Source organism: Solanum stenotomum, chromosome 3 (genome assembly GCF_019186545.1).
Source record: "Solanum stenotomum isolate F172 chromosome 3, ASM1918654v1, whole genome shotgun sequence".
In the NCBI taxonomy this organism is placed as follows: Eukaryota; Viridiplantae; Streptophyta; class Magnoliopsida; order Solanales; family Solanaceae; genus Solanum; species Solanum stenotomum.
In genome coordinates, this window is record NC_064284.1 from 29,436,547 (window position 1) to 29,458,206 (window position 21,660).

The 21,660-nt window shown below is 29.3% G+C and overlaps 2 protein-coding genes across 2 annotated transcripts in view; one reads left to right on the forward strand and one right to left on the reverse strand.

The window, feature by feature from the left end:
• Positions 1-21,660, forward strand: part of LOC125857508 (malate dehydrogenase [NADP], chloroplastic) — a 1,084,261-nt gene that overhangs the window by 50,835 nt on the left and 1,011,766 nt on the right. The gene's annotated exons all lie outside the window — the stretch shown is intronic.
• LOC125857506 (GABA transporter 1-like) lies at positions 4,426-7,209 on the reverse strand. Its single transcript, XM_049537108.1, has 7 exons — positions 7,063-7,209; positions 6,764-6,994; positions 6,028-6,125; positions 5,612-5,798; positions 5,392-5,522; positions 4,993-5,226; positions 4,426-4,888 (listed from the first exon to the last, which is right to left on the reverse strand). Exons 1-7 carry the CDS (start codon positions 7,148-7,150, stop codon positions 4,508-4,510), a joined length of 1,350 nt encoding a protein of 449 aa, XP_049393065.1. The 5' UTR covers positions 7,151-7,209; the 3' UTR covers positions 4,426-4,507.

The following is a 21,660-nucleotide window of genomic DNA, read 5'->3' on the forward strand; positions in this document are numbered from 1 at the left end:
CTCTCACTTGTTAATTGTCTTTCAAACAATTTTTTTTTACAATATTTGTAACTTTCTCTTTCTCTCAATATTCTCTATGCTTCGTCTTCATTTTGTTCTATTAGGAAAAAAAATAGTTCATATTGTCATGGAAAGTATCTTATCAATATTAATAAAGTATGGTGGTCGATGAGATCCTTCAGGTTAGTGTTTATTTAGAATTTATTTTTGTATTGGCTATATAAATAATACTGTGTAATTTTTTTTCTATTCAAAGACAATGCGATGAATTTGTGAATGAATATTTTCTAATTATATATAAATAAAACGTTAAAAATTTGATATGGGAAAAGGTTACTGGAAAATGCAATGAATTTTGCGAATGAATACTGATTAAATATGAATTTTGTATAATATTTTTACTGATTAATTTGTGAATGAATACTAATTTAAAATGTCTACAACAAAATTTCTTCATTCTTTGTATGAACCATTATTGATTTTTGGATATGACTCTGGTATAAAAATTGACATAAATTTTGTATGAAATTCATATAATAGTAAGATCAATTTTGTATAAAAATTTATAATTTTTGTGGCACGATCAATTTTCATTTTTAGCATCATATTGGTATGGAATTGTGCATAATAGTGGGATGAAATTGGTATACTTAATAAAAGACAATTACCAGTTATAAATTGTATGATTTTGTATTCTTCTTGGCATGAATCTGGTATGAATCAGTGTTTACTTTTGACATAAAATAGATATAAAAAGTATGCATAAAAATTGTATGAAATTCGTATACTGATATAACATATGTATAAAATTTATTTGTACTTTTGTATCCTATAATACTAACACAATAATTTATGATGGAATAGAAAAATATGCAATTCAAAAAGTGTTGGAGCATAAATTATTGTTGTCTGGTTCAAAAAGAATTGTAGGGAGACCACAACTTGAACACTGGAAAGAGTTTGCTGATGTGAAATTCAAGAGATCCAAGGTTATGTGCAGTACATGTCGTCGGGAGGGACACAACAAGAAGACATGGTCAAATTACCCTGCTCCAAAAAAGACATAATTTATTTTTTACTTTGTTTTGGTTGTTTTACTGTGGCAAACTTATATTTAGATTTATTTAGTCTTTTAAGTCAATAAATTATAATTTCAGAACATTTATTATTTGTACTAGTTAATCATTTGTCTATTAAGTGTTTTTCAAATGTATAGTAAAAAATTAGGTAATGCTGGTATGCAATTGATATCGACTGAAAATATTAAGTCAAATCTTAGTATGAAATTGGTATACATTTGGTATCCAACTGATGTCCCAGTGGTAAAATTGAAAAAAACAACATGTAATGGAGATTTCAATTGAAATAGCTAACCGAAAACTAGTTAATGTTGCATCCAATTTTATTATTGAACTGGTATTCCATTGGAGAATTTGAAAAAAGGCAAGTAATTGAGATTTCAACCGAATTAGACAACCTAAAACTAGTTAATGTTATACTCAATTGGTATACATTTGGTATCTAACTGATATTCAATTGAAAAAATTGAATAAAAAATATGTAATTGAGATTTCAACTAAATAATTTGTATACACTTGATATCCAGAGCATGTTCTTTTGCTATGCGCGGTCCATCATTTTTCTATTTGTAGTCGACTTGCTGAAAAATTAATGCTAACACCATATGAAATTGGTATCCAAAAAATTGAAAATAAATAAATAAACGACATCCTAAAATATAAACGTGGAATGAAAGTATAAGTAGATCATTTGTATAACAATTGATCTCCTTGGTCTTGGTGCAGGATAATAGGTAGTATCCAGAGCATGTTCTTTTGCTATGTGTGGTTCATCATTTTCCCTTTTCTCTTTTGTCCCTTTCGATTTTGAGGAGTTGCAGTTTTCTTTGCTTTTTTTTTCTTCTCATTTACTGTGCTTTGTTTCTTCTTGTGAGGGGTAACACTCTTGTTCGCCGGATTTGCATTTTTGTTGGTCGAAGATGTTTGAGTCAAGATGTTAAAAAATGGAGCCTCAAATTCAACGTTAGAACTCGCTTCTACGAATCTGAGCTCTTTCTAAGTGTATGCTCATCTTTTTTTGAAAAGCCTAAAATCTTGATTCTTAGTATTGTGGAAAAGATTTGGCCTTTCTTTTGAGTGTACAACAAAGAAACTGATTATGGTGAGAGAGATGATTTACTATTTCTAAGAAGAAGAATAAAGATGTGAGAGATAATTTTTTACCTTTGAACGTGGGGGTGGTGGGGTGCTGTTTTGGTGTGTGAGAAAGAGAGAAACGTGGTGATGGGATGACTTGTGACAGTAAAAAAAAACCTAGAATCAATGTAATATTATGTGTGAAAGGTAACAAAATCCCTAAAAAAGGGTAATAGATAATCATTGATTCTCTCTTATTAATCGTTTTTATATCACCTATTAATTAAAATATAATTATATTAGACTAATTATTTAATAAAGTGGACTTTAATTGATTTTAAATAAAAAATGATCTGTTATAACTTGAAATTAAAATGTTATAAGTAGTAATATTTTGAAAGTAGATTTAAAACTTGTAATATTGCCCCTTAAATATATATGTGAGGTGATTATATATATATATATATATATATATATATATATAAAGAGAGAGAGATAAATAAAAAATGTCACATGGGCAGCACCATAAAAAATCAAATTTTATTAGATTTTAAAAATTAAAATTTAAAATTTTAAAAAATTTGAATCTTAATTTTCCCTTTAAAATTTTAAAGCTTTTTGAAATCAAAATTTGCAGTTACTTTAGTTGTTTTACTGTTTTTTAAAAAAAATTATTTTAATTATTACAATTTCTTATAAATTCAAATTCTGAGTGTTTTAAAATTACATTGATGCTTATCTATCTAATTAGTTATTTTTTCCCTTTATTTCTTTTACCACTTTTTAAAAATACAAATTTTGGTAACTATTTTAATTTTTATTTACATTTTTTTATAGTTACTTAATTATTTACAGTTCTTATTTTTAAAAAACATTAATCATATTCTTATAATTTTTCATTATAATGATGATTATCTATTTAATCTAATTTTTAATACATGAAAAATTAAACTAACATCATTGTGAAAAATTGTTAAAAAAAATAATACATGATGCATATTTAATCCTATTTATCATTTATTATTGTATTTTCATTATTTATCTTTATAAGAAAAACAAATTAAAAAACTAATAGAGAAAAATGTAACAAATTAAAAAACTAATAGAGAAAAATGTAACAAATTAAAAAACATACAGAAAAATGTAACAAAACTACGCTGATCCCCCCCACAACTTCACGTCCTGCACAAAATCACCCACGTCCCTTTTCGTGCGTTGCATGGATATATTAATTTATGATTATTTTAATTTTATAATTTACGAAAATAGCTTAAATATTTTTACATATTTGCCCTTTATTATTTTAATGTTGTATAAGTAAAAAAATCATGCTAACAATTTAATTTATTAATTCTAACTTTCCGCATGAAATGTTAAATATCATAGTTTCACATGTTGGTACATTTTACTTATGTTTTTTTCAAATCCAAAAGGTAAAAAATATTCTTTGCCGTCTTAAATTCATGTAAGACATATAATTGAAAATATATTTAAAAAAGAGTGAACATAAATAATTTAATAATAATACAAACATGTATATAAAATTAATATATACATTTTGCTATTAATCATTGAAATGAATTAAATACAACTAGTGAATCAATTATTTGTTATATTATTAATTCAAACTTTTAATCTTTTATAGAAGAAAATAATAATTTATACCTATATCGATGATTAGATGTCGAGGAACTTTTTTATACTGTAATAATTAATGGGTAATTTTTTTTCATGAATATTATTTCAAAGGCCAAACTTATATGCAGACCTTTAAACTTGTTCTTAAATTTCATTTTGACACTCCAACTCAACCTTGGATGAAAAGGTATTTTCAGTCAATTTAGATAATGGAAGGGTATTTTTATCCCAGAAAAATATAATGAAAAGGGTATTTTTAATCAAAAATTTCAATAAGAGATAAATTAACCTATTTTAAATAACTCAGAGGTATTTTTACTTCCTTAACAAGTTAATGTGCGTTTTTATTTGCTTCCGATTTTTGTACAACTCCCAAGTTCAAATTAATCGATTACTACGTGTCTTGCCTATCTTTAAAGAAGCTAATTTGACATTAAAATTTAAATAAAAAGATTATGTCGATATGATTCCCAAGAGAATTGTAAATCCTTCGGAAAACTTCATAATAGGTACAACTTCTAAAAAAATCATATGTAAATTGTAAAAGGTTCATCATATAAAATAAGGATGTATAGAAATACTAAATGGACATCCAATGTATTCATATGGTCAATAAAAATACATTTTTTCTATTCAACTTTTAGCGAAAGTGCTTGACATTTTGGATGCAACAACAACATCCGTAGTAAAATTCCACGTGAAAATAATTCCCATCACATATTCGCAAACAGACGATAGGTCTTGGCGTCAAGCACCATTTGCCGCACAGATGCTACAGCCCCAATTAAAGACAACACCGTTGAGACAAGAGCAATTATGGTATTTCCCCAGAAAATTATGCTCTTTCTTGAAGGTTTGAAAGTGACATTATAGAAGACCATAGGCAAAATAAAATCAAGAGGAATGCAACCAAATGCACCAAACAAAGCCATAATGTCTCCAAAAAAAGGTAGCATTGCAGCCAACGTTGTCGCAATGATCACCGATAGTGACCGGGAAATTAACCGGGGAACCACATTGCGGATTGAGAATTCGCCTTTTTTTGGATCTGAAAATCTCTTTTCTAATACTACATTTGTTGGTTGTAAGTAAGTCTGCCAAGATTTTGTGTATGTATAACATTAGCAACATATATAAGTTAATAAATATCGATGCTAATTATGAAAAAAAAGAAAAAAAGAAGTGAAAATAGCGTTACCAAGCTAACAGCTGATACTTGGACAAAGGTGAAGATACAAGTGATCAAGAGAAACCATTTGGGCAGCAAAGGCATCCTATCTAACATGAAATTTTGGAGCACTGATGGTTGAGCTTGGTTTCCAAAAGCCCAATATCCAGAAATCGCAACACTGAAAAATGTCGATATCACTACACTGTAACACAATAATAGCCCCTTCAACATTTTCCCTGTTGTTGGAGGTGCTATTGTCGCCTGTCCACAAAATTAAGCTAAATACAATCAGATATCAGTCTGTTAAATTAGGTTTTGGGCCTAACTCACACTCCAAAAACTAGCTCAAAGGAAGAAGGCAGATTGCCCAAGCCTTATAAGTGTACTCCCATCTCATTATGTTTGCTAACATACAAGAGAACAAACCTGTATTTCGGGAATGATTCCATTTCCGTAGGTAGTTGCGATGATAGAAATAGCATTAAAGATACCAAATATGCGATTAATACCAACTCCAGTAATTGAATAATCTCTTTCAGGTGCTTTATTAGAATGTCCTATATGTATACAAGAAATGAATTAATTAAGATTCATTTTAATTAATTATAGGTTTATTTTAAATTAAGAGATGGAAATATATAATTACCAATGTGAATGGATCCTGCAGTTGTGCAAGCACAATAAATAAGACAGAGAATCAAGGAGACAAGATTGATATGCCTTAGGGAATGGAAGGATGGCAATTGTGCCATCACTAGTGTTAGCCCTCCACAGATAATGATAAATTGGTACAGCTGCATGCTTCCATTTGGTCTACTCAACAAATAAATGAACTGAAAGAAGAAGAAAAATACTCATGAAATACAACAACAATAACTTTGTGATCTCATTTTGAATAAATAATAAACAATTAATGCTAAAATTCTTAGTAATATTGGTTAATTGTCATTAGATCTAATATTATTATAGACTTGGAGACATTTACAAAAATAATAATTATAGCTAAAAGAACATATCTAACAGTAATTAAATTGTTATCATTTTTGACTTGGTGAGACTAACCTTGAGGCTCTGCCCACCAAGAAGAGTTGATGCAACGACTGCGCCATAACATAAGCCTAGTTGGAGTGGACCCACAAAATACCTGTCCCATCCTGGCCCTGTTACATTTGCTCAATTACTCTACTAGTACTAGTAGAGTACTAAATTAATGAAAAAAAAAAATACTAACTACTTTCTTTGTTTCAATGTATTTATGTGATTTTGATTTACTACAAAGTTTAAGAACTAAAGGAAATTTTCGAATTTTATGATTTTAAATTCAAGATATCTAGAATGTATAAAAGTGTCATTTAATCTTAAACATGTCATGTGGCAGGTTAGTATTTTCTTCATTTCAAAATAGTTGTCGCGTTTCACTGTTTGAGAGCCAATTAATTAACTTTCAAAACTAATATGATTAGATTACTTTGATATTTTAAAATCAAAACTTAAATATGAATTGTAATTATCAATTAAAAAAAAATACATTTGAAAACATTGGTCAAAGATCATAGTTTTTTTTATCACCCCTTCCACCTTTTTGGTGAACTCATAACTTTCGAGTTGAAAGTGAAAGTGCTTTTATCATTGGATCAATTTCCTTTTGTCACAAAGTTTATAGTGTTTGACTATCAAAAAGAAAAGAAATTGTGACAAGTAATTAAAAGGAACGAATGGAGTAAAAAAAAAAAGAAAGGGATAGAAATGGGTTTTTAAGTAGATTAAAAAGAAAAATAAAAGCTATGAATATTGGAACCTAAAATATCACGAGCCATATCTCTGAAACGAAGCTGGCGCTTGCCAAGCATAGCATGGTGCTCCAATACTAAAGACAAAAGATTATAGGAATAAAAGGTGACCAGCGCTGCCATGCTCAGGCATATCATTCCCCCTATCCATCCCAACAACGTGAAAGCAAACGGCAAACTCAGCAGCGCCGGCGCCACTATCGCCGTTGTCAAATGGTATCCACAGTGCAACCATGACCCTATACCAATTATACCATTCAGATTCATATATGATACACTAAAAAGAAATGAAACAATTATTGATCACCTCGGGATTTCAGGACGAAAAGGCTGCCGGCGTCAAGCTCTTTGGGACCATTTTCAGCATATTCTGGGATAGGAAGTACAACAGCCATATTTGTGAGAGTCAATATTCGTGGGTATCAGCTTAATGGGTACTGTTTAACGACCTTAAAAGTGGGAAGTCAATTGTCTAGTGATAGATGACTTAATGGAAGTAGCTTTCAAGCATCCATTATTAATGAAAAAATATTCAACATCATGTAAGGAAAAAAATTGAGTCAAGCTACACAATTTGGACTAACTGCAAGTGTGACTGATTAGTGTAGATATAGAAACAAAAATATGTGATGTGTGTTAGTTGAAAATGTTGAAATATAGCTAGGCTAGTACTATATGATTTTGAAGAGTCAACTATGGAGGAAAACATATTTGAGATAACTTATGAATTATCTATCCCTTACCCCCCTTGACCATCCCAACCCCCACCACCCCCAAATTAACCCCACCCCACTCTCCATCTCTATCTGTATTCATAACGTTTTGCAAGATAACATATAAATGCTCTTGAAATAATATTTTCTTGCTTACTTATTAAACACTAAAAAATATTCACTCATTTTCCAAGAAAACATTTTCTAAGAAATTATTTTCCGTGAAAAACATTTTTCCACCTACCTACCACACCCTTAGAAGAATATTTGACTCGTTCTTCTTATTCTCATCTTTTGTTTCGCAAAAACAAAAACAGAAGAAAAGAAGGAAAGATTGTAGGCTATTGTTTCATATAAGTATTATTTTAATTTGGCTTAAGTTATATCTGACCTTTAAAATTGTCCGCATAATTCACTTAGACACCTCAATTAGGAATTGTGCCTATTGAACAATTATATCCTCTCAAATTTGAACCACTTAGACACTTTATACTAATGTGACACAAAAAGTGTAATGCACTCCTTGTTGAATGAGTGAAATTAATATATTTACATTTTCCTTTTCTTTTTTAATTTTTTAATTTTTTTTTTTAAAAAAGTAACAATCTCTTTCTCTTTATCTGCCACCATTTCTTCATAATAATACACCACCATTTATTTTTTCAACTTTCCTTCTTCCTTTTTTTGTTTTCATCATCACAGTTCTTTGTCGGAAAATGGAGATCATCATCTATGTCTTTTTTGCCTGAAAAAAAATGGAGATCACCATCCACATCTTCTTTACCAGAGAAAATGAGGACCATTATTTAAATATTTTCTCACTCTTCATCTCCCCCGACCCACGCCCCTTCTTCCCCACCAATCGAATAGAAATGAAACTTTGTTTTCTGAAATCACAATAAACAAAGAAGAACAAATCTTTCAACAAAACACTATCAATTCAAATAAAAATGAAAAAGAAGCACAGACGGAGATAAAAATTATAAATTCATACTTCCTATATATATTAAAACGAGTTAATATCTTTGATGGTTATTCAACTATCAATTTTTTTCATAGAAAATCACTTAATTTTGATTTTCAACTCAAAAGTCACTCAACTATGAGATCTTTGCATAGAAAGTATGCAGGGTTAAATAGGAATTAGATTGTGATTAAAATATTATTAGAAGGATGCAGGGTTGTACATGAAGAGTTTATTAAGAGAGAATCCATGGAAAAGCGCCGGATAATGCGAGTTCAGGTTCAAGCAATATCAAAAGGCTTTTCTCAAAATAGGTTTTTTTTATCTTTTCGCCTTCATACGACGACTCGCAGTAACAACATCATTTAAAGCTAACAATGCTTATGAACAATAACAAAAAAAAAAAAAAAAAAATCGGAGACAAAAGAGAATAATTTAGTTTGATCAGAAATTGAGATATCCCTAACTAAAAGAAGGAAGAAGAGGCTCAAATTGAGATTTTTTTTACAAAAAAAAAGAAGAAAAGAAAAAATGCAAAGGAGAACAGAGAAACTAATTTTAGAAAATAAAGATAAATTAAGAGGGTCAATATTATATTTTTAGCGGGTTGGGTCAAGTGAAGCGGGTCATTAAATGATTTAAATGGATATATGTTTATTTCTTAAAATTTTACTTAGAAATAAAAATTCCACATCAGCAAATTTTAATGAGATAAACAATTAAATAGGTTGAGTGACTTTATATGCAAAGATCTCATAGTTGAGTGACTTTTGAGTTAAATATCAAAGTTAAGTTTCTTTCTATGAAAAGAGTTGATAGTTCAGTGACCATAAAAAATATTAACTCATATTAAAACTCCAATTTTCTTATTTTGAGAGTTAACAATGGTGGACAAGTGTTAGTGAAAGAGAAGAAAGGGAGAGGTGAGGTGAGGTGAGCTGCAGTGCGGGGGGGGGGGGGGGGGGGGGGGGGGGGGGGGGAGGAAGACGGGGGGGGGGGGAGGTTTTGGGTTGGGGGTGGGTGGGTGGTGAGTCTGGTTCGGGGGGTGTAGGGTTTATAATTTCCTTTTCTTTTTTTTAGTTGTTCTTTTTTTTTTTTTAGATTCAGATATAAATTTGTTTATATTTAAAATTTATTCTTATAATTATTTTAAATTGAAATGTTACGTGTTATTATTTGATTTGTCATTTTTATTACATGCACTTTCTGTTTTGATTAAGTGTCAGAAAAATATTTGATAGATATTTATTTTTAAAAATTGAAGTGTCTAATAGGAAAAAAGGACCGTTAAAGTGTTTAAATAAAATATTTGAACAACTTTAAGAGATCGTCAATGACTAAAGCCCTTTTAATTTATGTTAGCATATATAATTTAAATATATAGCCTATATACTTGTGGTAATTTGATCAACTGATGCTATGTGCTTCCAATAAATCAAAGTAATACTTAAAGAGTAATTGTTATTGGGTCTAGTCAACTGATATATTATAGTAGTATTATGTGGGACGTTTTCATTGAAGTAGGAAAATTAATTCCACTGAAGATAAATTTGCCCATATTGGATAGTATTGACTGAGCATTTGATCTTTCAATTCCATACTTCTTGGGTGTACATTATCGGGTTAGTTTGAGTTTTTCAATTATCAAATCAAATTATTTGTATCAAATTTTAATATTTATAAATCAAATCAAACTAATAAAACTCATATTTTTTCAGGGTTTTCAACCTCGGATTTTTTTCGGGTTGGTTTGAATTTTTCAAATATCAAATCAAATCATTATTTGTGTCGACTTTTTAAATTAAACCAAACTAATAAAGCTTGGGCTTTTTTGGATTTTTGAATTTTTCCGGTAAAGTATTCATACAAGCATATAATTAACTTGTGCTCCAAATATTTCTTTAGTCTAACCAAAATACAACTATCTAAGGCGTTTTTTAAGAAAATAAAACATAATGTGAGATGTGATGACACTTAAATATTCAATAAAAAATAATAATGAAATCGTATAAAATAAATATTACAAATTAATAAGTCATAATAAAAATGACCACTCAAATAAGTATTAGTTACATTATTCAACATTAAAGGAAAACTACAATTAGGTTATGCATTATAAATGTTTAAATCAATGTAAAACTAAAGAATAAATATTCAACATTATTGTCTTTCTTAATGTTGAATTAATTTTTTATGTTAGAATTACTATTGATTTAATTTTGAATTGAGTTTTATTAGAGTTACTGAAATTTTCGGACAATAACCTTTATTGGACCATTCAAAATTCTAAGTCTCAAAAAACTTGAAAAAAAAAAGTTAAAAGATAAGACTTATGAAAAAGTATAAGTAATATTTAGAAATTACATCAAAGTAATACTTTTATGTATAAAATAAAGAGATAAGGGTTTGAAAAATACTCCAACTTTGGTCGGATTTGCTGTTGCGATAGTAAACTTTCATAAGGACCTATTACCTCCCTAGACTATTTAATACAATATTTTTTACCCCATGAACTATTTAATAGTGTATTTTAAAGGTATATATGTGCCCACGTGGACACATTACTATTTATAATTTTGCATTATTTTTTATGTCCACATGAGCAAATATATATGTTTAAAATACGGTATTAAATAGTCTAGGGAGGTAATAGATCTTCATAAAAGTTTAGTATCGCAACAGCAAATCCGACCAAAGTTGGATATTTTTCAGACCCTTATCCCTAAAATAAACTTAAAAATTATATATATATATATAAAATGTCGGGTTTGTTTGGTCTTAGGTTGACTTTTTTTTAAGTTAAAACCAAATCAACCCAAGTATGGTCGTTTTTTTTTTTCCAATACCAAACCATCAGTTGTTTTTTTTTCCTTTCAATTTGACTCGGTTTGTGATTTGGTTCGATTTTCGGTTTGATTTTGTACACCCCTACTTCTACTATGCCTTTATCACTATTTTGCTGTCATTAATACTATCGATTTCATATCTATTTGTATCGTTGGTTGAGTCACTACTAGATGGATGATACATTCAAATTACACCTCACAATGAAGTATAAAACAATCTTCATTTAAATATAGAATTCAACAAGGTTGAGATCGAATATTACTTGTAGGTGTAACTGGAATGAATGATCTTTATTTCTAAAATTCTTGCAGAATGTAAATACTCAAAATATGTGATTTGTTTTATGCTTAGAACTAAAAACTCAGCTAGTATTAATAGGAATATGAAACTAAGGTTGTGGACTCCTGTTCTGGGTTGTAACATTAATGTAGTTGCTTTCGTGAAACTTTAATTAAATAATCTTAAGGTAAAACAACTAACTTTTTTTAGGTACATCGTGAGTCCTTTCGGTCCATCTTGAAAATATCGCCCTAAGTCCTTGTGGCACTGAGATGTAGCATCAATGTAACTGTTAACTTAGATTTCAGGTAGATTATCACTGTCAGGTCTCAAATTCTTAGATAGAAACAAACGTTTCAAATTCATGTGCTTAGTTCTTTTTTCTTATCTCAACTTCTTTTCCAAGCAAGTAAAGAATACATGCAAGTTTTTATAATGCTAAAACATGGAATTTTTTACCAAAGTAAGCTATTATAAAAATCAATTTACTAAAATAATACGTTTTTTTTAAATTTTACAGAACTAGTATAAATGTAGTTCACAATAACGTTTTAGGTTATAGTTTATTCAAAAAAATTGAATAACAAAAAGACAAAAATCTGACAGAGTAAACAGACATAAAACATTATTGTCAGTAACGTTTTATAATTCATTACTCTGAGGCACGTTTTACAGCTAAAACGTGACTCACAGTAACATTTTTCTGGAATGACTGAAAATTAAAAAAACAATCTTGTACATGCCTCATTCAACTTTATTAAACTTTCCACTATTAAAATGAATATATATATTTTACACATATATATTCACATATATAAATTTCTCCTTTCATACATAGATAATACTTTTGCAAGGAAAATAAGTTGTGAGGCTTTACTACAATATCAATTAATTTCTTTGTCTCTTCTATTATGATGTAGCCGTTATATTTTTTTTAATAGTTGGTTTGCTTACTTATTACTTCAATTTTAATTCAAAATCTTCTTTATTGATAGTCTAATATTTAATAATGATAAGAAACCGATTGGTCTAATATTTGGAAGGGATGCTATCTTAGGCTTGAATTAAGAAGATCTCTCATATGATTTATTTACAAATTTTGAAATTGAAATGATACAAGACATGCTCCAATTTGTGTAAAGTCATCCTCACTTTTTTTTTCCTTTTGTATAAAAAAAGTATTGTCTATATGAAAAGAGAAAGAAAAGAGAAAATCATATATATTTCAAATGAAGGTACGTACAAAATATATCTATCCATTTTATTAGTGGAAATTTGAATAATGAATGAGAGATGTACAAGATTGGATTTCAATTTTCACCATTGAGGAACGTTACTGTGAGTCACATTTTAGCTGTAAAATGTGCTTCAGAGTAACGAATTATAAAACGTTACTGACAATAACGTTTTAAGTCTGTTTACTCTGTCAGATTTTTGTCTTTTTGTTATTCAGTATTTTTGAATAAAATATAACCTAAAACGTTACTGTGAACTACGTTTATACTAGTTTTGTAAAATTTTAAAAAAACATATTATTTTGGTAAATTGATTTTTATAATAGCTTACTTTGGTCAAAGACTCTAAAACATGACAATCAACATGATAAACTCTTATTTAAAACTAGAGTTTCTGTGTATATGGGATACCCAAAACTTCAAAAAGGATATATTTTATATGACTTAACTGATTGTGTGTTCTTTGTAAAGAGGGATGTGTTGTTCAATGAGAAGATATTCCTATTTCATAATAGGGATGCCCCTGCCAAGCATATGTTCGTGGATACCACCTCAATAATTGAAACATCAAATAGTTGGCTCACTCCATAAGTATGTACTCAACATGTCATCCCTGAGACTCCAACTATTCCTGATCAACATCATCATATACAAGTGCAGACACAACCATCTATAGACATGCTATAACCTGAACCTGAGCAAGTTTCTAGTCATCCTCTAGAACCTGTAGAGGTTGTGCAACCTCAAAAAAGAAAATGTAGAAGAGGAACTCAACCACAATTATGGATGAAGGACTTTGTGTCCTTGAATATCCATTAGGACACACCTTATGGTCGTACAAGTGTCTAAGCTATGATGGAAATATCAAGCATGTATAACAACCATGTCTACTATCATGGGGCCAAAAACATACTCAGAAGCTGTTAAGGATTCAAGGTGGGTAGAAGCAATGGAGTCTAAGACAGAAACATTAAATAGCTACCACACTTCAGATATTGTTTCTTTGCCTCCTTGGAAAGAACCCATAGGTTGCAAATGGATCTACAAAGTCAAGTATAAATCAACAGGAGAGGTACAAAGGCTAAGGGCAACGCAAGGCTTGTTGCCAGGGGTACAACCAGAGGCGTATCTAGAGGGGGTGCCGTGGGTTCACGTGAACCCATGCTCCCCTCTCTAGATCATATATAGTAGTGTTATATTTTTTAAAAAATATTTAAATATAGATGTATGAACCCATGTTCAAAGTATCATATAAAAATGAGATGATGATTGGGTGCACTACTCTAAGTGAGAGATAGAAATTTAAATCTTATATCTATCTTGTTTCTTATCAATTACACTTTTGTCGTTTCAACTAATTTTTCTTTTGTTTTTTCCCTCTTTTCTTTCAAAATTTTCAAGTGTGTTACATTGATAATTCCTAAAAAATTTAGCATTGTAAATTTTTTATATAATTAAATCAAATGTGTATATTAAAATTTAAAACTAGTAGTATTATATATTTTGGATCTATAATTTTTAAACTTTAATGATTCATATTACAAACTAAAAGTCAAATCGATCAAAGTTAAATTAGAGATACATTTTTTCGTAATCGTGCACCCATCTAGCCGAAATCCTGGATACGCCTCTGGGTACAACCAGAAGGAAGGTATTGACTATAAAGAAACATTCTCACCTATTGATAAAATGAAAACAGTGAGAACTGTTCTATCAATTGCAACACAAAGTTAGTGGCATATACATCAAATGGATGTTTTCAATGATTTTCTATAAGGTGATTTGGTTGAAGAGATTTATATGCAACTGCCTCAAGGATTTATGAGTTGGTGGGAGAAATACGCAGTCTACAAACTAGCTAAATCCTTATATGGACTAAAACAAGCTCCTAGGCTCTAGAATGCCAAGTTGACTGAATCGATGTTAAGGTTTGGTTTTAGGCAAAGTGACTATAATCACTCCTTGTTTATTCAGAAAACATCTAAAGGCACATCTCTTTACTTCGGGATCAAATGGGCTTAAAAGCGGGGTGGGTCGTGATCCGTCCAATTTGATCTGCTTAATCTCAATAATTTTAATATATTGTTATTTAAGTTTTATAGTCACAATTTGAATTTCAACTCAAGAAAATTTTAAAAAAGAAGTTACAAATGGATAGATAAATCTTAAAAAATATAAAATAAATTAGTAATTCATACCTTCAGTATAGGAACATACATTATATCAATACTAATAAAGAGTCTTAAACGGGTTGAAATTGAAGATTAAATTAGGCTCAATTGAGTATTCTCTTAAGAGAGGTTAAAGCTTGAATGATTTGAAATTAAACCCAATTAAAATTATCTTGAGCCCAACCCTTAATATTACAGGCGAATTGGACGAGTTACTTATAGTTGGGCTGATTTTTGACACCTCTAATAAAACTCCATCTTTTACTACTTCATAATCTTCCTGATAAATTAGAAGGTAGTGATAGCCATTTTAGATAATAGACATGAAAAGATGCATTCATAAGTAGGCAAGCACAAAGCTTACCTAATGCCTATGCTTCTTCATTGAAGCTTCTTGTGTTTATAACTGCTCAAAATAATGGGAATGAAAATTTGCTTGAGATGAAGGACGTGAAAATTGATTATGTAGGAGGGGCACAATGTGCGACATGCAATTTATAGGATAAAGTACATCAGTAAACTTATAATTGTAATAGAAACGTCCATGTCACTAGAGTTTAGGGGGTGCAAAAATCAAATCGATCGATAAATCGAACCAAAAAGTGTTATTGGTTTATTGCTATTGGGTTAATAGGTTTTTAATGGTTTTATAAAAAAATTTATCGGATTATCGGTTCAATATTGATTTTTAATATTGGGTTATTGGGTAAACCGATAACCCATTAAGACTATAGCAATTTACTACATTTACCTATACATAAATATTAAATATTAATCTCAATATCTTACTAGCAATGTCTTTGTCATTTAGCCTTCAATTCATACTTTATTGTGACTTTGAGTTCACAACTCCACATTATACGAACTGTAAAAACTCAAAACCTAAAGTAAGAATCCTACTCCTCTTAATTTCTCTTTGTGTTACACATGTATAGTTCTTTTCATGTTTGTATTTATTTTTCCTATTTTATGATCATGTGTAAGTTACATTGTTATCTTGTCACGAAAAATTTATTAGAGAAGTTATATATTTGTTTGATTAACATTTTCTTATTAGTTAAACCGAAAAACGAACCGTTAAGTACCAAAATTGATTAACCAAAAACCGATAAAAATATCTTACTGTTTTAGTGTATTTAAAAATCAAAAACCGATTAATCGAACCGATAATACATAAAACTAAACTGAACCAATCGATGCACATCCCTACATGTCACTGTAAAACTAATGAAACACATAATTTATAAATGTGGATCAACTGTTAAGGCTATGGAACAAAATTATGGATTATTGTATAATTTATAATCTTCACCTGAAAATCAAAATAGCAACATGGTTTTGGAATCATTGGATAGGGGTGTACATGGCCGGGTTGATTCGGGTTTTTTAAATATCAAACCAAATCATGTGTCGGATTTTTAAATTTATAAATCAAACCAAACCAATAAAACTCAGGGTTTTTCAACCTCTGGTTTTTTCGGGTTTTCGATAAAGTATTCATACAAACATATAGTTTACTTGTACTTCAAATATTTCTTTAGTCCTACCAAAATACAACTATCTAAGGTGTTTCTTAAAAAAATAACACAAAATATGATATGATTAATGGCACTAAAANTATCAAACCAAATCATGTGTCGGATTTTTAAATTTATAAACCAAGCCAAACCAATAAAACTCAGGGTTTTTCAACCTCTGATTTTTTCGGGTTTTCGATAAAGTATTCATACAAACATATAATTTACTTGTACTTCAAATATTTCTTTAGTCCTACCAAAATACAACTATCTAAGGTGTTTCTTAAAAAAATAACACAAAATATGATATGATTAATGGCACTAAAATATCCAACAATAATAATAATAATGAAATCGCGTAAAACAAATATTGCAAATTAACAAATCATAATGAAAATGATCATAATTTAAAAGTACTATATCATGCTAAAATAAGTTCAATAAGTATTAGTTACATGACTAAATGTTAAAGGAAATTAAAAATTAGATTATGTATTTTAATTGTCTAAACCAAATGTAAAACTAAAGAACAAATATTCAATATTATTGTCATTCTTAGTGTGGAATTGATTTTCTTTTTGCATTATTATTAATTTAATTTTGATTCAAGCTTTATTATAATTACCAACATCTGTGGACTACAATCTTTATTGGATCATTCAGAATTCTAAGTTTCAAACTTGAAATAATATATTAAAAGATAAAAACTATGAAAAATATAAGAAATATTTAAAAATTATATCAAAGTAAATATTTTATGTATAAAATAAAATTTTAAAATTATATGTATAATGTCAGGTTGGTTTGGTCTCGGGTTGGTTTCTTTAGTTAAAACCAAACCAATCCAAATATAATCGATTTTTTTTTTCAATACCAAACCAAGTCAAACCAAATCACTAGTCAGGTTTTTTTTCGGTTTGACTTAATTTGCGATTTGATTCAGTTTTCAGTTCGATTTTGTACACCCCTATCATTGGATTTAAGGAGTTCAGTGTGCAGCCTGTAGGGAAAAAACCAATTACCATTTCCATAAGTTTGAACTGCTTTGGTATAAATTGATATCACACACCAAGAATCCCATTATTTAAATATTCACTAACAACATTACTTCCTTTAGATATTTTACATTATTGTATGCATGGGAAACATTGTGCAGACTACCAAAGGTATAATCACTAAAGTTACACTCATTAGAAATCAACCTATTGGACCAAATGTATAGATAGGTTGTGGCAACATTACTATCAGTATCAAGTATCAAGCATCAAAAGTCGTTTTCCAATCCAAAAAAGTAATAAAATAGTTTAACAAAAGCATACACATACAAATTTGTGCAGTAAATACAACATATTAGTGTAATCCCTCAAATGAGGTCTAGTCTAGATAAATAAGAAGATAAGAAAATTATATTGGTACGATGAGATCGAGAGGTATAATAATTGTGGAATTTAATGTCCTGAGCGATAAAGGTACCGACAGAAGATAAAGGCAAAAACACTGTCACGTTTCTTACCTCACAACAGGCAAAAGTGGATTCTATAGAAAGAATATCAAAAAGGATGAACATGAACAAACCTCTTGACATAATTTTTTCAAACAATAATTCCACAAGCCTATGATCTTAATTAACTATTGTCATATTTAATATATACTTATCACTGTTCACATTAAATTATAAATATCATTTGCTTTAACAAACAACTCTTACCTTAAAATACTAAAAGAATTTTGAATGCAAGCCAACAAATGTATTAGTAATTACTATAAGGGGTCGTTTGGTAGGAGGTATTAGGAGAAATAATTCATGTATTATGTATGATATTAGTTAGTTCTATGTTTGGTAGGATATTTGGGCCTAAGTATAACTAATCCATGCATGGATTAGTTATACACCCTACATGGTATTATAGGAGGTATTACTAATACCATCCATGTGGTGGTATTCGTAATACATTGGATTTAATACCATGAAATTATCTATTTAAAGACAAAAATATCCCTCAAATCACTTTATTTATTTTCTTGATTTTATGTTTTATATTTGTACTAGTGAATTTATTTTAATAAATTAGCTTACAAATTTTATTATTTAGAGAGAGTTGTTTGTTAATAAATAAATGCAGTACATATCAATACAATATTTAAAATGTGAGTTGTTTAACATTTACTAATTGAAAAGACAAATATATCACCACATGACGTTTATATATGATCTTAATTGAATATATTATTTGTTGGTTTATATGTGGTTTCTAATTATTTGTATTTTGAACAATTTATAAATTGCATACATATTAAAACTACAAATTGTAATTTTTATATGTAAATGTAGATGATTTATTCGATTTTACTATTGTTTACAGTCTTTTCGGTTTTAAAGAAGATGGTCTATCTATTCTAAATTAAAAATTAACGTTTTTAAGTGATTAATTTATTAAGATAACAATTGTTTACCCTAAAATAATTCAAGTGAGAAAATAACAAACATGATATCACAATTGTTCTTTTCCTAGCGAGTTAGAAGGCCATAAAAATATAATATTGTCCGGCAATTATCTACCTTGACCGATTACATAAAATAGAAAATCTCATAATAATGCAATGGTATAATTGGAAAAAAACTTTTTGTAGAGTTTTAATCCAAATACAAGATGAGGTCAGAAGCAATGAACCAAACACTTGATAAAAAATACACCCCGCACTACTAATAATCCCTACATTAATTATTTTTCTACCAAACGACCCCTAAATGATTTGATAGCCCACAATGAAGTCAACTTAAGTTTTTACACAGCACAGACCATTTGAATTAATCAGACACTTGTGATATTCAATAACACTAGACCATCTGAATTAATCAGAACGATCACTTGTGAGAAGCTTGTAATGAACTATGGAACGATCACTTCTCAGGATTATTTCCTAAACTTTGAAAAAGTAACTACACAATGACAAACAAAACAAGTCATATGAAATGTCCAAATTAGTTGATTCATATGAAAGTACAATTCCATGAAACAAGCTACAACGGATATTGATTTTTGTGTTGACTTATTTTTTAACTTCTAAACCATGATTCTTCAATATCAGGGGAGTATGCCTCTAGCCAAATGGGATTTCTTCGTATTGTCATAAATTGCTTTATAGGTAATCTATTTACAAAATCTACTCCGATTCAACAATATTACTCTTGACTTATCCTCTCCAGGATACAAAAGCCCAACAATGTCGTACAACTCAAACGACAGTAGAATAGTTGAAGAGTCCAAAGCTCCACATAAGAACACATTTCTTCAACATATACTTACTCTCTTTTGTATAGTGAATTAGTTGAACTTGAAATAGCTCAAAATAGTATCATATGAAACATATATCCATCTATATAAGAGAGAGTTTCTTCGGACGACCAAAAGGGAATTTTGTAATTTTACCCTTGCCCCTTCTGTCCATCGAAATAATTTTATCCATGTTGCTTTAGTTATAGCAAACATGTATTGCACACATATCTTTGTTTCTCTAACCATGGCTTTCCTCTATTCTCTTTCCTTTCTCATTGTCACCCAATTTCAACCTCTATTGCTTCTTCTTATGTTTCTTTGTTTCAGTCTCTCCCTCTCTAGTAGACTATGTATTTAGTAATCTCAAATTGCATCAATTTCTTTTATATTTTTTTGGTTTGATTTTCACTGTTATGGAGGCTAAGGCACTCACATAAATCAACTCTGAGGTTTTGAATAAAAATTGGTTTAATTTTGATCGAATATTTTGATTTTTGTTTAGTAACTTTGATATATCTTAATAATTTTTAAAATAGTTATACATGAATTACTTATTTTGAAGGGGTAGTTTCGCATTTAAATAATTAATACATACATTGCTAATTTAGTAATCGAGGTTATACAAAATTGGAGCTAGAAAAGGAATAAGTTGAATTTGGAAAAGTACTCTCTAAGGCTAATGTATTGAGTAAAATTTATTTTGTATCATACATGAAAGGAACTTTATTTGTATAGGTGCATGTGATAAAAAGAAATAAAGTATTCTATTTCAATACATACGTGTATCAGGTTGAATAAGATCCAATATCTGTTGAAATCTTGAATATGCCAATAGAGTCAATGAATATTAGATACATTCATTTACAAATATTTCATCATCGCACGGAGAGCTAGTCTAGATGTAAAATGTAAACATACTAATCTTGCTGAAGATGAAAACATAAAAGAAAATCAACGAGTGTATGAGGATTTTCGTTGATTTATCACTTTCACAATGTTCACTTGTTCAAAAAACTTTTTAATTGATTTACCAATCTAGACAACACAAAGCATCATTAAATACTAAGGATCACATACAACTAGCTTAATAACATAAGAACTCCATAATCTTTTATTTTATAATCTAAAACCACATATAAATGAATAACTGAAGACTTACAACAAGTGACTTAATAAAAAGGCAAGAATTGGCCATAATAGAAAACTTGATCGCTAGTAAAGTCTTCTCCCAGCATGACTTTAATTTCAAGAGCTCCAATTATCAACTCCATGATAACTCTGAGTTTCAGATTCCTCATCCTCTTCTGGCTCAGGGACATCATTTAAATCAAACTTTTTATGCTCAACCAGAATAACACTTTGTGTTTCTTTTTTAATTTTCTCTACTTGCAACTTCAATGCCAGCTTTTGCTCCTTCATATGTTGATCTGGAGGTAATTCTGAGCTAGGATGCATAATCTTACGCATTAGCATACGTTTTTTTTTGTTCTCGTTGCATGCTTGTAATTCTTTATAGAAATTTTCCAATGCCTCAAAGTCATTTGATTTTCCTTTAGCATAATCACGTTGGTGATCCTCTAGTTTGACTTTATAAAATTTATCAATTATTTCATCTATGGTTGTGGAACCATAGAAACATGGTTTTCCATCGGGTGAAAATAGCATAACACGACATCTGCTCCAGTTCGAGTTGCAAACTTAGCTGCATCCTGGAACAACGTTTTTTTCCTTTTTGAGAAACTCACAGCACGTGCTCTCTCTAACTCAATCAATTTTATTTCAATCTTTTGCTTGCCTTTTTTTGTCTCATTTTCCATTGCAAAAAAATAAAAAATATAAAGAAGAAAGTAAGATGTTTTTGTTGAATAAAATTGAGCAATTCTAAGAAGAACACTTGTGTA

Excerpts from the sequence above, each read along its gene's own strand:
- LOC125857506 (XM_049537108.1), bottom strand. The coding sequence starts at position 7,150 with ATGGCTGTTGTACTTCCTATCCCAGAATATGCTGAAAATGGTCCCAAA. Across the intron at positions 6,126-6,763 it reads TATGGCTCGTGATATTTTAG|GGCCAGGATGGGACAGGTAT; the intron begins GTTCCAATATTC and ends CAAATGTAACAG. Across the intron at positions 4,889-4,992 it reads AAGTATCAGCTGTTAGCTTG|ACTTACTTACAACCAACAAA; the intron begins GTAACGCTATTT and ends AAATCTTGGCAG.